Raw genomic sequence first — 15820 nt, forward strand, 5'->3', positions numbered from 1 at the left:
CCCTTCATGTTATCTCTTATTGTCAGTAATTGTTCCACCCTTAAAGAAAATCTCTGCCGGTTACCCTAAGGGATCATGGTAAGCTGCCTGTTCCCCTTACTACCTTTGAAAATAGGACAAATTTTCCTCCAAACTGAGATACACCCATTCCTGTGGTACTGTCCCAGAGCTAGTTCCATGTAAAAGAGGGGGATGCCTCCAAAGATGGCCATGATCGTGTACGGGATGAGAAATGCTCCTGCAAGGAAGAAAAGGACATGACTGTAACTTCTTGTAGTACTTCTGGTGTACTTCATAAAGAACAATTTTTCAAGCCCCACATCCAATACACACTGCACTTAACTACGACAGTAAAACCTATGTGACCCCGTGTCATAAATATAAAGGGAAGGGTAAAAACCTTTAAAATCCCTCCTGGCCAGAGGAAAAACCCTTTCACCTGTAAAGGGTTAAGAAGCTAGGATAACCTCACTGGCACCTGACCAAAATGACCAATGAGCAGACAAGATACTTTCAAAAGCTGGGGGGAGGGAGAAACAAAGGGTCTGTGTCTGTCTGTGTGATGCTTTTGCTGGGGACAGAACAGGAATGGAGTCTTAGAACTTAGTAAGTAATCTAGCTAGATATGCATTAGATTATGATTTCTTTAAATGGCTGAGGAAATAAGCTGTGCTGAATGGAATGGATATTCCTGTTTTTGTGTCTTTTTGTAACTTAAGGTTTTGCCTAGAGGGACTCTCTATGTTTTGAATCTAATTACCCTGTAAGGTATTTACCATCCTGATTTTACAGAGGTGATTCTTTTTACTTTTTCTTCTATTAAAATTCTTCTTTTGAGAAACTGAAAGCTTTTTCATGGTTCTTAAGATCCAAGGGTTTGGGTCTGTGGTCACCTATGCAAATTGGTGAGGATTTTTATCAAGCCTTCCCCAGGAAGGGGGGTGCAAGGTTTTAGTGAGGATTTTGGGGGGAAAGACGTTTCCAAACAACTCTTTCCCAGTAACCGGTTAAACGTTTGGTGGTGGCAACGAAAGTCCAAGGGAAAAGGGTAAAATAGTTTGTACCTTGGGGAAGTTTTAACCTAACGCTGGTGAAAGTAAGCTTAGGAGGTTTTCATGCAGGTCCCCACATCTGTACCCTAGCGTTCAGAGTGTGGAAGGAACCTTGACACCCCATGATCTTGAGAGGCCAGTCCAGTGAAACTTTCTGTAATGTCACACAAAACAAGACTTGTGGGTTTGTTCCTGAAGGGCCAGGTTGTGACCCCTTTACTCACATTGGTGAGCAGTTACTCACATGACTAGTCCCATCATCTTCAACAGGATTACTCATGCAAGTAACTGCTCACCACTGTGTGTGGCAACTGTCTTGTGTTGAAAGTCAATGCCATAAGCACCAAAGCAGTTCAGTTACTGTGTATCAGGCTGGAGCATCACAAATGGCTAAAAGTCCAATTCTCAGGTGCCACAGGTAATGCTCACTGCTGTAAGGAAGGCTTAAGTGTCCAGTGGAATGAAGTTCTGAACTATTGTAAGATTGTCTCCTAGCAGGCACAGTCAACAGTACTCCTATTCCCAGGCTTCTGTACCCAAACATACAGGGAATTCACAAAGATTTTATTGGCTACCATGGGTGCAGCAGCAAGATGGGGCAAAAGATAAAATAATGTCTTCCTCTGGTGCAATGCCTAGATGCATTAAGGGGATATAGGCCCTTTTTCAGCACACTCACTGGTTACAATCATTGTTTGATTGTACTGAGCACCTGTAGCACTGACATTTTCTGGTATATTGGTTAGTCTGAATTTAAATGTTTCTGGGGATTGGTCTTATCTCTTCCCTTGGGAGACTGTTCTATAGTCCAACTGATCTTAGGGCAGGATGTTTTGCCTAATATTAAATCTACATTTTCCTTTTCTTATTTTCATCTCATGCTTTCCAGCTATACTGGATCTTGCATCATTCTAGATAATTCCTCTTCCACCTCTGTGTTTATAGCCCTCATCTATTAGTTGATGCATATGTCCCAGCAACCCTTATCTCACTCTAGACATATTTTGCTATTTTAATCTATCTCGTAAATAGGGCTGTACCAAGTTCACGGCCATGAAAACACTGTGAAATCTAGTCTCCCCCCCTGAAATCTGGTCTTTTGTGTGCTTTTATCCTATACTATACAGATTTCATAGGGTAGACCAGTGTTTCTCAAATTGAGGGGCCAGACCCAAAAGGGAGTTGCAGAGGGGTCACAGTATTGCCACCCTTACTTCTGGCTGCCTTCAGATCTGGGCATCCAGCGAGTGGGGGCTGTTAGCCAGGCACCTAGCTCTGAAGGCCGCACCCTGCCAGCAGCAGCACAGAAGTAAAGGTGGCAATACCATGCCACCCTTCTGCACTGCTGCCTTCAGATCTGGGCGGCTGGAGAGTGGCAGCTGCTGACTGAGGGCCCAGCTCTGTAGGCAACAGCACAGAAGTAAGGGTGGCAACACCACACAATGCCATCCTTAATTCTGCGCTGCTGCTGGCAGCAACTCTGCCTTCAGAGCTGGGCTCCCGGCCAGCAGCCGCCACTCTCCAGCTGCCCAGCTCTGAAGGCAGCGCCGCTGCCAGCAGCAGCACAGAAGTAAGTAAAGCAGTACTGCAACACCCTCTACAATAACCTTGCAACCCCCTCTTCCCCCCTCCCCCCACAATTCCTTCATGGGTCAGGACCCCTAAAATTACAACACCATGAAATTTCAGATTTAAATAGCTGAAATCATTAAATTTATTATTTTTAAAATCTTATGACCGTGAAATTATCAAAATGGACCGGGAATTTGGTAGGGCCCTACTCATAAATCAGTTCCTCTTGCTCCATAATCCATTGTTGCTTACTGTTGGTCTCATAGGTTTAACTTGAGCCATAGAATTGACCCATTTATACCCAAAGAAGACAGCTTCTAAGGAATGGCACATAGGGCTGAACACTGACCTCCTCCATTTTGGTAGCATATATAGGGAAATCGCCATATGTTGCCCAGATCCACTGCATAGCCAATGACAGAGAGAAGAAAGTCCATTTTTTTACTCCAGGTCTCTCTTTCCTCCGGCTCCAGCAGCTGTGGTTGAGCCTCCATCCCACAAGTGGTGGAAGTGGTGGTAGTTGTGGCTGCTGGGGCCATGCACTGGACATCTTCCCCATCTGCTATTCCATCACAAGGAACTGGGTTCTGAACCACTGAGTAGCCATTTGAGATCTGACCTGCTTCCCCTTTGTCTCCCTGGCTGGGGTGGACCTTATTCCCATCCTCGACCAGCTGCAGGGCAGATTTAGGGTTCTTGACCAAGAGTCCATTCTCTTTGCAATCTTCACCTTCTGTACAGTCCAAGAGCTCTTTCTTAGAAGTCAGAGGCTGGTTCTCATTGCTGGATGACTTCTCCATTCTGCTGGTTAAAAGATGGTGCTGCTGTCCATTTGTGAGTGACCTGGACCAGAATCCCCTTGTGTCAAGTTGCTGCTCAGTCTTCCCACTGCTGCCAGAAACTCTCTAGTCTTTATGTCCACTGGACTGCAGAAAAACACAGCTTCAAAGAAGCAGAAAAAGAGTTGAACTCTGTTACAAGGCTTGCTGGTGGCTGTACAGGAATAGCTACTACAGGTATGGTGAATAAAACACAGTCTTTTAAAATAAAGCCACCCCCAAGAGATAAGTATCATTTATGGAATAATCCTATGATCAGTCACAGTGTCTCAAACTGAGGAGAACCACAAAGAAAGGCACAAAAAGAAAAGGAGGACTTGTGGCACCTTAGAGACTAACCAATTTATTTGAGCATGAGCTTTCGTGAGCTACAGCCCACTTCATCGGATGGAAGACAGAGAGATTCGGATGGATCCGATGAAGTGAGCTGTAGCTCACGAAAGCTCATGCTCAAATAAATTGGTTAGTCTCTAAGGTGCCACAAGTCCTCCTTTTCTTTTTGCGAATACAGACTAACACGGCTGCTACTCTGAAACCTGTCAAAAGAAAGGCGGGGGCTAATCCTTTCCCTCCAGCTGCAGAACAGGAGTGGAGCCACTGCATGTAGCCAACAACTTGTGACCCTCCACACTTTGGGAGAGATGAGGAGAGGACTGCAGGCTCTGTGGAGTGACAGTTCCCCAGTCCAGCTTGTTCCCTAACTCATCCTGCACATGTGCCCTACAGGGTTCACTGCATTCCTGGAGAGGCACAGCCCAACATGGTCCTGCCATTTCCGATCACCTCCTTGTGCAGCAGAACCACACCAGTGTCACAATCAGGAGCCTCCATCATAGAATCATAGAATATCAGGGTTGGAAGGGACCTCAGGAGTCATCCTGACTTGCACAACTGGGGGCAGAATTTCCTGGCTATTCAGCCTGCATTTTCCTTTTCATAATTGCATCTCATGTCTTCTACCTGTACTGTTTGAGGTGCTTACGTCCCTAAGGGAAAGATAGCAAGTGTTACTTAAACAAATCTTTACATATTTGCAAATAATTTTTCTTATTCACATCTTTCCAGAAATCTTACCAGAGATTTCTTACATAATCAGCCACATTTGGCAGATCCAAGAGGTTTAAGGGGAGGTTCAGTTAACTATCCAAACCGAAAGGTACTTATCTGAATTAAATACATTCTCAAACCTTTTGAGGTTCCATGCAATATTAATATGTGGGGAAGATGGTCAGGGCTACTTTAATTTTTTTTTTTAAACTGCGGAAAAGAAATAGCAAATGGAAGTTATTTAGGTGCCCGACTAACAAGTGAGAGCTTCATATGCTTATCTTTAAAAATTAAATCTGTTAGGGAGACCCACCTTCAGGTTTATCTTGGGTCTGAAAGCTAAACTCGTGGAGAGGAGACCAGTGTGGTAGCAAAGCATTCCTGGAAAGGACATCCTACTAGGATCAGTTTTGTGCTTTCCAACCTTATTTAAAATCTCTCATAGACGATACAATGCAATGACCTAACATAGCGGAAAACTCCCTCTTTGTAAATAGTATCCTCTCAGGAGCACTGTTCATCCCTTTCCCTTGCGTGGGGTGTTCTCGTCTCCCTTTATGCTCTAGTTTGTTTTCATTTCCTGGTAATCTCTCTGTCTCATTTCGGGCTAGCTTGTCACAGCCCTTACTTGACTGCTCGAGGCAGTAAGCCACACACCCTTTCTCATGTTTGGCTGTGCTCAGATTGTGACTCCAGCCATGTGGGGAGAGTAAAGGCTACTCTGATCAGACTCCCCACTGCAAGCAAGGGGGCAGGCAGTGGGAGGAGCCCTGGCTTCACCTCCCTTTCCTCCCACTTGCCCTCCAGAATACCCCAAGGAGAGCAAGGTGCTCCAGAAGAAGGGGTAATTACTTCTCCTTCAGAGCAAGGAAGGAGTGGGAGAGGAATTGTGACTGTTCTGGAGTCTGCTGCTGGGGCAATGCAGCTATGTCCCACCCCTTACTCACGGGAGAGTATAAGGGAGTAATTTAGCCCTGGTATTGTAGAGTTCTTGGGGCATGGACTTTGTCTTCTTTCTGCCTGCAAACTGGTATGCATGCCACTGCATGCCATTAAATATATCAAATTATCATTATTGTGTGACACTTCTCATTTTCAAAGCACTTTACAACCGCAAATAATTACCATAACACCCCATGAAGAGGAATAAATATTCCCTCAATTTTACAGATGAGAAAACTAAGGCAGAGAGATTAAGCTATTTGCTGAATGTTAGAGAGGCAGTCATTGTTAGAGCCAGGATTAAAACCAAGGGGTTCCTGACACCCAGTTTTGTGCCCAGACAACTAGATCTACATCTCTCCCTACTCATGGACAGATGTAAGAGGAAAGAGGAGGTGAGTTGTCAAGTAAGAAGCTGTCAAGATTAGACCCCTGGAGATCTGAATAAAGCCTGCTAATTCACAGCTACCTTATCAGTTCCTCATTCACACCATATACACTCCTCAGTCACCCAGATATTTGTCTTAGGCACTGTGTAGTTAATGCCAAATTCTCATAATAGTATTTAATGATATTCTACTACCGTAAGTTAATCATCCACAAAGATAGAAACATCTTCAAAGTCCCAGCAAAAAATAATCACACAGCAGAGATGAGTGATTTCTGTTTTACCTGCAAGACTATAAAACCTGGGCATCTTTGGAGTCCAAGCCCTTGCCGGTCTCCCAGAAGAACTCATACAGGTCAGGAGGACCTTCACGCCATGGACGCTAACATAAAAGACCTAGGTAAGGCCAGAGCCATTCTTTCTCCCCTTTCTGCATTGAGGGTGTTCACCACCACCAGGTACAAATATGGAGAAGTAACCTGAGCCCTACTGGACTTTACACCTGTGCTAGTAATCTAGAAAGCAGTAATGGATGTTCAGCTAATTACACACGTTGTGTGACTGAACTTTCCATGCCTTACACATCAGCCTTTAAGGTATCTCTAGTCAACCTCCATCTCTTCCTACTTAAATTATGTTGGGCTCTGTTCCCATTAGAGTCACTATCCTTTAGTGAAAAGAACAGGAGTACTTGTGGCACCTTAGAGACTAACAAATTTAAGGTGCCACAAGTACTCCTCTTCTTTTTGCAGACACAGAATAACATAGCTGCTACTCTGAAACCTATCCTTTAGTGCTAATTTATAGTTCCCAATGGCTAATTGGGAGATATACGTTTAAATTTTTGTATTCCAGAAGGAATCTCTTACTGCACTGTTCCTCAAACAAGTCCAGTGTTTGGTTGAGATTAGACATGATCTGTGCCCTTGGCCAACTGCACTCTCACTGCGTGCAGCTCCAAAGCCACAGTGGCTAATGTATCAAACCTGGATACTTCTCAGCCATCATTAACCAAAATCACTTTTGACAGGGTGCAGAATCCCTAAACTAGCACTGATGGAGAGAAAGCCACTCCCTGCTAAATTCTCCTGCTAACATCTCAGCAGAGGCAGGGCATTGGATTGAGGGCTCAATAAAGAGCTCAAGGCAAGATTTGCAAAGGTGTTTAGGTGCCCAAAGATGCAGAAAGGCACCTAGTGGGATTTTTGAAAGCACCTGAGCAGGTTTATTTTGCACTGAAATCAATGGGAGTTGGGCACCTAACCATTCTGAAATCCCACTAGGTACCCTATTCATTGTCAGACATAAATACCTTTGAAAATCTGGCCTTCAGAGGCTTGGACAGATGTTAGCAGGGAACACACTAAATCTGGAACCTCAAGAAAGGCAGCTCTCCATACCACACTGCAAAGATGGAGCTGGTTGGAGCCTGAGCAGCCCATTTAAATTTTATTGTAAGCTTGTTCAACTGGACAATAAAGACATATTATAGTTATAAAAATCACAGTGGGCAGCTATCCCTTACAGTGGAAATATACAGTTCAAACACAATTTAAATATCCTGGTAACGCCACCAGCCCACCACTTCCCCAGAAGCCTGGGGGGGTGGAGGCAGGTGAAAGCTCCATGTGGAAGGCTCTGGTGTGGGACAGCACTGAAGAGCCCTGCCAGTTTACACAAGCTTTCCATACACAACAGAAAATGAGGGAAAGGCCACTGCTGGAGGCAGGGTATGGGGTTAAATCAAGCAATGATCTTCTCTAGTATTGCAGTACCTCTGCTCCTAGACAGAGACCTAGCCTGAATTCCCTGCAAGTGGTATCTTATACAAGTTGTGTTGATGATTTCATGGAGATTGTCCCGCACTTGCTGGAAAGCAATTAAAAGAGCAGCTTCCCTAGGAAGTGGTTTTATGGCAAGACATGCGGAAATGCAACATCCAGAGAGAAACACTGAGTTAAACAAATGCATTACACATGCTTAAGGCTAAGATTTTGTCATGGAGGTCATGGAAGTCACAGAACCCATGACTTCCAGACACCTCTGGGACTTTTTCGCTTTAGTCCCAGAGTGGCAGGGCTGGAGTTGTCAGCCAACAGGGACTCCCCTGCAGCACTGAGCTGCCGCCATGGGTGACAGGGAGGATCCCCCCACCCCATGGCCCCAAGCCCACAGCTCCCAGCTGCTACCAGCACCAGGGGGGACACCGCACTCTCAGCCACCGTGGGTGGGGGGATCCTGGAGCCCCAGCAGCGGTGTGTGCTGGACCCTCTTCCTTCCCCATTTTGTCATAATTATTTTTAATAAAAGTCAGGGACAGGTCGTGAGCTTCCGTGAATTTTGGTTATTGCCCATGACCTGTCCCTGACTTTCACTAAAAATAACTAAATGGCCCCTCCATCTCTCCCCATTCACTTTGATTTCTTCCAAAAATCCCCAGAGGGGTACTAAATGAATCAGGTTTCATCCCAGGATCTGGGTACTTAAGATTGTGGGGATGAGCCAGTCACATACTTATGGCTAAGTAAGGACATTTCACAAAGAGTGCATCCAGGTGCATTCTTACAGGATGCTTTCATCTGTCAATCTGTGTCTGTGAAATGGACACATTCTTCTTTACCAAGAAAAGATAGCCGAAGGGTTCATTAACTACGTCTGTGGCAAGTAAGATTTCTGTCTGTCTAGAACAAAACTCCTTCTTGGCGCCTGCCACCCACGTTCAAATAGAAAGGAAGGGAGTACCAGATTAATTAGAATATTTTGGTAACATTTTCAGTAGAATTAATTTCAAGCCCATAAAATGGGTTGTGACCTCCCCGGGACCTCAACATGAATTGGATCTCCTTTTTAAAAAGACAGGTACAGCTGTTTGTTGTGGGAAATGTCTCTGGAGCAACAGACTTTACAGCTGTGTAGTGATGAGCATAGATATGTAATGCTGGAGCCTCAGTGAGCTAAATTTAGCAGATAATGTCACTTAGCCCTAGGATTTTAACACCCAGAAAGTGCCATGTGGACAGTAGACAACGTCTTGTTTCTTTATTGGCTACAACTTAAGAGAAAAGACAGCACACATGCAAAGGTATTATATTTATATGAACAGTATAAATATTTAATAAGAGTAGAAGTGAAGTTCTTGGAGGTGGACAACATATTGTAGGATGTGCAGGGGCCCTCGGGATAGGTATCCTGATCCCGGGGAGAGTTATGCCTATCCTGGAGGATCCCTCTTATATTCTGTCGCTCTCTGTCACTGTAGTATCTAGTACTATTTGGCTATTTTAGTGAATGGCATCAGGGATAACAGTTTATTATCTATTTTTGTTCTGAGCTGTTGCAACGGTCACTCTTACATAAACACGTATTGGCTCTTTATCAACAACTGAAACAGCTGCAGGATGAAAAAAGAAAGAAAAACAAAGAAAAGAAAAAGCTTATGAAGAACATGTGACCTGGAAACTGGAGTTAGTTTTGTGTTGCCTTTCATAAGTGTGGTATTAGTCTTTCAGAGGCCCAAAGTATCTGCTCCTCTTCCCATCCTTTTAATTCAGAGTGTAGAATGTACTGACACAGAGATTAAAGATTTTGGGGGTCTGTGAAAGGTGACAGACTAACAATACTGTAAACCACAGTCCTCTCATTATCCACAAATTGAGTATAGTACAGAGCACAGAAAGGGCCCAGCAGTGTAAGCTTCACCCACTTCCAGTGTACCTCACTCTTCTCTAGAGAAGCCACCTCTAGGGTCATGGGAAATCTGCCCTCTGTACCCATTCTGTCCTTGACCTCTCTGCCTAAAATGCCAGCCTCACTGAGATGTGGATTCATGTTCACTAGAAACTAGACCAAAGTCACTAGTTCACATAGGCCAAACAGCCTTTAGAATCATAGAATATAAGGGTTGGAAGGGACCTTAGCAGGTCATCTAGTCCAACCCCTTGCTCAAAGCAGGACCACTCCCCAATTTTTTGCCCTATATGGCCCCCTCAAGGATTGAGCTCACAACCCTGGGTTTAGCAGGCCAGTGCTCAAACCACTGAGCTATCCCTCCCCCCATAGATAAAGTGACTTTTGGTTACTCCCACTCGTGACTAGAGAGTAAATGGGAAGGCTCTAAAGCTCATTAGCAACATCTTGATTTACACCATACACAAAAACTACATCTTTGGCTCATCTAGCAGAGAAGTCCTCTTAGAATGCCATTGCCCTGGGTTCCAATCCCATCTCGGACCTGACTATGGCAGTTCACTGTTTTACTAGTGTCTGCTAGTTTATTTCATGAGGCATATGGTGACCTCTAGTGGCAAGGTGTGCAACATACAAATAATTCCTCTCATTTGCTTCTCAGTGATCCTGTGTGAGAAAGTAAAAGAAGTACTTGTGGCACCTTAGAGACTAACCAATTTATTTGAGCATGAGCTTTCATGAGCTACAGCTCACAATTGGTTAGTCTCTAAGGTGACACAAGTACTCCTTTTATTTTTGCGAATACAGACTAACACGGCTGTTACTCTGAAACCTGTGTGAGAAAGGTGAGAGGAAATTCTGATATGTGATATTAGTCCTTTTCCTGTTCTCTACATTTTTGAAAAGGTGAGATTCAGACCTTCAATCTAAATTCTGGCTAGAAGATTAAGCCAACCAAACCTGATATCCTGCTGTTGGCACCAACCAATACTTGATGCTTCAGAGGAAGGCAAACCACCATAATGCCTCTTCTGAGTTATGCAAAACTGTACTGTATGTGAATTCCTTCCTGACCCATGCAATGATTAGCTTATGCCCTGCAGTATGAGATTGGTTTATTCTTAATGTGCACAATTATAAAAGATATTATTGGTCATAAAGTCATCCAGGCTATTTTAAATCCTGCAGTCATGAAATACATATATTTGCATGCATTTCTCTTCAAACAGATTACTTTTTCTTTTTAAATTTAATGATTTAAAAACCAACACTTGATCTTGCTGGTGTATCAGCCACTGGCTGTGTTAGAGCTGAATTCCTGTAGAAGGACTTTCATGTTATTAATATCACTTTGGGTATGATAGGAACCTGTGTTCCATCTGGCTTACTCCTATCCTCCACTTACAGATCAGCACCTGCTAAGAACTAAACTGCTCTGAACTGGAGAATTAAAGGGTAACACATATACTTAGCAAAACAGAACAAGCTATTTCTTAGTCTCTTCCACACTATAAATTGAAATTATTTCAGTTAATGTGTCCTAAATTAGTTCTCACTTTTACTTTTAGCTGTTTGGGGATTTTTCTTAAAAAATAATGTTGCTCTTTGGCTTCAAATGACACTTTATGCAAAGAATGAAACTCACACAAGCAGACACACACAAATACACAAAGCCCAAGTAAATTGGTCTCTTTTAGGGAACTTAGTAGGCGTTTGTGAGGGATTACAAATCATTCCTCTAGCATGGGAGAAGGCAGCGCAGCTCTTCTGCAACCACTGTTCTAGCCTCCAGGCTGCAATAGCAACCTCAGCCCTTCTCCACAGCATATGTAAAGGTTCCCAGACACTGGATCCACATAAGTATCTATTCAAAAGTCTCTTGCCCTTCTTCCTTACAGCCTTGCATAGTTCCACTTCTGTCCCCCTGCACAGGGCTGCCATGAGGGACTTGCACAAACTGTCCCTACTGCAACACTCTTGAGGATGAGAGAGATCCTGTTTTACTACATATGTGGAGGGGAGAATAGAGAGGCTCCTTAAATCCTCTTCTCCATTCTTGCCTTCCGTACCAGCACAGGCCAGGAGAGATGCTTTATTTCAGATATTTAAATGACAGATTAGTTTAGGAGCAGAGATGCCATGGCAATGAGAGCTGTTTGGAAACAATAGACAAATAGACCAATTCTGGCCAATTACAGTTTGAAAACTTGCTCACAGCATATGTCCCAATGAATTTTACTTGCTCTTTATACCAGGAAAATCCTGTTTAGAATTGGCAATCATTTAATATAATTTGCTATTGAATGGGCCCATTTGTATTGATTTCATGCAAAGCAGTTTGGTCCCAAGAAAAGCTTTCCCTACAATCTGAATTTTCCATTAAGCAAATTGACAGTAATTGGGATGCACTGTATTTTAAATCTTCAAAACGAGCATAGAAAAGTATGTAATCACTTGACAAACAGTCCTAGCTTTGGAGCTGGTCAGCTAGAGAATCAAAGAGTTAGGCACAGGGAGAGGCATTACTTCACTTCTAGTTCATCCCTCAGCCAATGTGGGGTTGATCTCTGCAGCTTGTTTTATTTATGCTTTATCTAGTCCAGTTTTAAATAAAATGTGTAGATGATAGATCTGATCTAAAGCCTACTGAAATCAGTGGGATTTGGATCACATCCACTATGCATGCTTAAAAATATCTATGTGTCTTGAGATTTTATACCACTCCCCATCACCAGAGTATCCAAGCCCCTTATAATATGATACATTTAAAATATGCAGGTAGTAACATGGACCTTGTATGTGAATAATACTGGCACCTGAAGGGACATAACTTATCAAGGTCCAGATTCATAGAATAGAATAATAGAATATCAGGGTTGGAAGGGACCTCAGGAGGTCATCTAGTCCCACCCCCTGCTCAAAGCAGGACCAATCCCCAACTAAATCATCCTAGCCAGGGCTTTGTCAAGCCTGACCTTAAAAACCTCTAAGGAAGGAGATTCCACCACCTCCCTAGGTAACGCATTCCAGTGCTTCACCACCCTCCTAATGAAAAAGTTTTTCCTAATATCCAACCTAAACCTCCCCCACATGCAACTTGAGACCATTACTCCTTGTTCTGTCATCTGCTATTGCTGAGAACAGTCTAGATCCATCCTCTTTGGAACTCCCTTTCAGGTAGCTGAAAGCAGCTATCAAATCCCCCCTCATTCTTCTCTTCTGCAGACTAAACAATCCCAGTTCCCTCAGCCTCTCCTCATAAGTCATGTGCTCCAGACCCCTAATCATTTTCGTTGCCCTCCACTGCACGTTTTCCAATTTTTCCATATCCTTCTTGTAGTGTGGGGCCCAAAACTGGACACAGTGACTCCAGATGAGGCCTCACCAATGTCGAATAGAGGGGAACGATCACATCCCTCAATCTGCTGGCAACACTCCTACTTATACAGCCCAATATGCCGTTAGCCTTCTTGCAACAAGGGCACGCTGTTGACTCATAACCAGCTTCTCATCTACTGTAACCCTGGCCCCTTTTCTGCAGAATTGACACTCTATTCTGAAATCTACTGCAGATAAAATATTACTTAATAGAGTGAGGGTGCCAGAGTATAGCCATAAATAATGAAACATCTGCAGCCTACACACAGGCACAGGGCTAAGTGTGGCTACACCTGCAATCACAATGTTCCTGAACAAACAAGCTTGTGTGGTGGGTCTTGCATGTCACCCTAGAAACTTTGTGCTCTTCTTAACTACCAGATGTGCAGCAAAAGAACCTGGTGCATTAAGGAGGAAGCATCAGCCTTCACTCTGAATTTTATATTACAACCTTACTTTTATTTAATTCTATATTTAACATTTCCCGAGAGAGAGGACACGTGACAGTGACTTATTTGTGGAATTCCTAGAGAACGGAAACCACATAATAGTGGCAAAGTTGTAGATTAAAGTAGATTGTGCTTTGCTATATCTTTCCAAGACAGTTGTTCAGACTATAGAGAAAGGAGGGGCACAAATGCATTCTGTAGCTGCGGAGTTTAAATGTTTAGTGCAGAGGAATAGATGAGCTTAGAGCGGATGCCATTCCCCTAGATATTATCTTTAAATCATTTATGTAATCTCCAAGAAAGATACATAATACAGTAAATGTCACAAAATTACTAGAGCCCCATCAGCAAGTCCAGACTCTTTCCATAGACAGGCAGATTGAGGTAATAACACATGCTCACTGTATAATAAGATACATGCATGCGTACACAGAGACTGACTACAAATTTTACACAAACAGGGCACATTTTTCTATAATTATGTTTGTAAATGCTTACGTAAGAAAGTAAATAAATGGTCACACACTTGTGTAGATGATCTTTCCTATACGGCTGCTTGGTACAAGGCTATCGTCAAGTTACAGCAGCAACCTTCTGGTTCCAAGCTCTACTGCAGCATTTCATGAAAACCCCTGTACCCTACATGGCCTTTATTGTGCAAAGCTATTTGCATGAAAAATAACTGTCCGAACAGGCAGTGCTACAGAGCTATCTTTAGAAGAGAACGAAGACATTAGCACCAGGAAGGGCACCATGGTGCTGCATCCTGATTTCCTTAATGCCGCTCCTGTCGGAAAACTCAACGTGTGTCCTTGCAGAAAGGCACAAGGGAGATGAGAGATGCTATACATTTTCCATACATGGGGATACATTTTTTTGATTGGATTCCCACAGTGTGTGGACGCTTTTTGTAAAGTTGCAGAGCTATTAGAAACTCATACCCCCCCTTTTTTCAATTAGAAAATGCACCCACGCAGCCATTGGCCACATGCTTTCTTTATAAAGCACTTCCCAAGAATCCTCATTATTATCCAACTCCAAGGCAGAGCTGCTTAGCATCTAGCCACTCAACAGAAACACTAAGAGAAGAGCCATGAAGGTTTAAAATCAATTGCACTGCATTACATCTGATGAAGTGCCTGGAAATAAACAACCCAAATTCAAAAATCCCCAAACCAAACTATCTCCAGCTTAGGGGCTGGAACTAGGGATGTTTGGAGCGGGGAGGGGCTGCCACAGTCCCTGGCTTGAAGTGGTTTCCATCATATACAGGGTTTACAGTTTGGTTCAATGACTCTCACCAGCTCCTATACAAATTGTTCCAACACCTCTGTCTCCAGGAGTCCAAATCCATTGAATTATCTGTTTACTTCACTTTTGCCTTTCATATTAGATCCGTTTTCTACTCTTAACCTTCCAAGTCATTTTATATGTATCGTTGGAAAAAGAACCACTTTACACTACATATTTGATCACCTTATATTCTTAATCATTTGAGCTTCTGTAATATTTATCAAACTTGTAGCTAAGCCAACAAGTCTGATAATTGCATAGGTAAACACTGATTACAACAAATACATTCACAAAATACTCTTCAGTCTATTTCTTACAATAATTCTGTTCCATCAAGTTAGATAAACCATTCTAAAATAATAAATGATAATTTCAAATATAAATTAATGTGGCTAATTAAATTAAATGTTTATTTTTGTCCTTTTAAAGTAAATCAGAATTTTGCATTGATTTTGTCTCAGATTCTTTCCCTTTCACATAAATTCTTCTCTAGCTCAGTTTAATATACTTCTTCCTGAATTTGAAATAAATGCTCTATTCATAATACAAGAATTTAGATTGTCATAAATTCTAATTTCAAATTGTCATAACATGTTCTGCTGCAGGCATTTGTCCAGTAATTATTAATGTTGCAGACAAATGCCTGGATGAGACAGCGGGCATGTAGCTGCAGAAAAGCAAACTGAGGCATACGTTTAATGAATCAAAGCAAACTTTCACCAAAATTCAAGGCATCCTTTTCTCAAAGCCATGACAGATGTGTTTTTTCTCCCAACACTTCAAACAGTGCTGGGAGCCCTATAAAGCGTTCATTTAAAAACAACTCTAAAAGTAAACAAACAAAATGTATTATATAAACTTTAGTTCATTATCACTTTCTAAAGTTCATAACCATAGTTGCAAGAAGCAATGAAACAGTAAAAGTTAATGAAACACCAGTGCCTGCCTGAAGCATAAGACAGACTCTTTCAGCTAAAAGAGTCTGTCTGGCTCACATAGTATAAAACTTTATATGTCTGTAGGTTTAAAACAAAATGAAAAAGTACCTGCCTTTCAGATGAATCTGAGGTGCTTTTCCCCTGGAGTTATCCAAGACTGAGTAACCCTAACCCTACATTTACTTCAGAGCCTCAAACTCAGCCTGTGGGCAACTCAGCATCTTGGTGAGGTTTT

General features: G+C 42.7%; 1 protein-coding gene across 1 annotated transcript in view; it reads right to left on the reverse strand.

Moving 5' to 3' along the window:
* Positions 1–15820, reverse strand: part of SLC6A4 (solute carrier family 6 member 4) — a 36238-nt gene extending 20418 nt beyond the window's left edge. The window contains exons 1-3 of the mRNA XM_084651175.1: positions 15698–15820; positions 2974–3566; positions 104–238 (exon numbers count right to left, since the gene is read on the reverse strand). Coding sequence (XP_084507301.1) covers positions 104–238; positions 2974–3424 — 586 coding nt within the window. The 5' untranslated portion in view covers positions 3425–3566; positions 15698–15820. The remainder of the gene's footprint in view (positions 1–103; positions 239–2973; positions 3567–15697) is intronic.

This window comes from Lepidochelys olivacea (assembly GCF_965140295.1).
Source record: "Lepidochelys olivacea isolate rLepOli2 genome assembly, chromosome: 17".
In the NCBI taxonomy this organism is placed as follows: domain Eukaryota; kingdom Metazoa; phylum Chordata; order Testudines; family Cheloniidae; genus Lepidochelys; species Lepidochelys olivacea.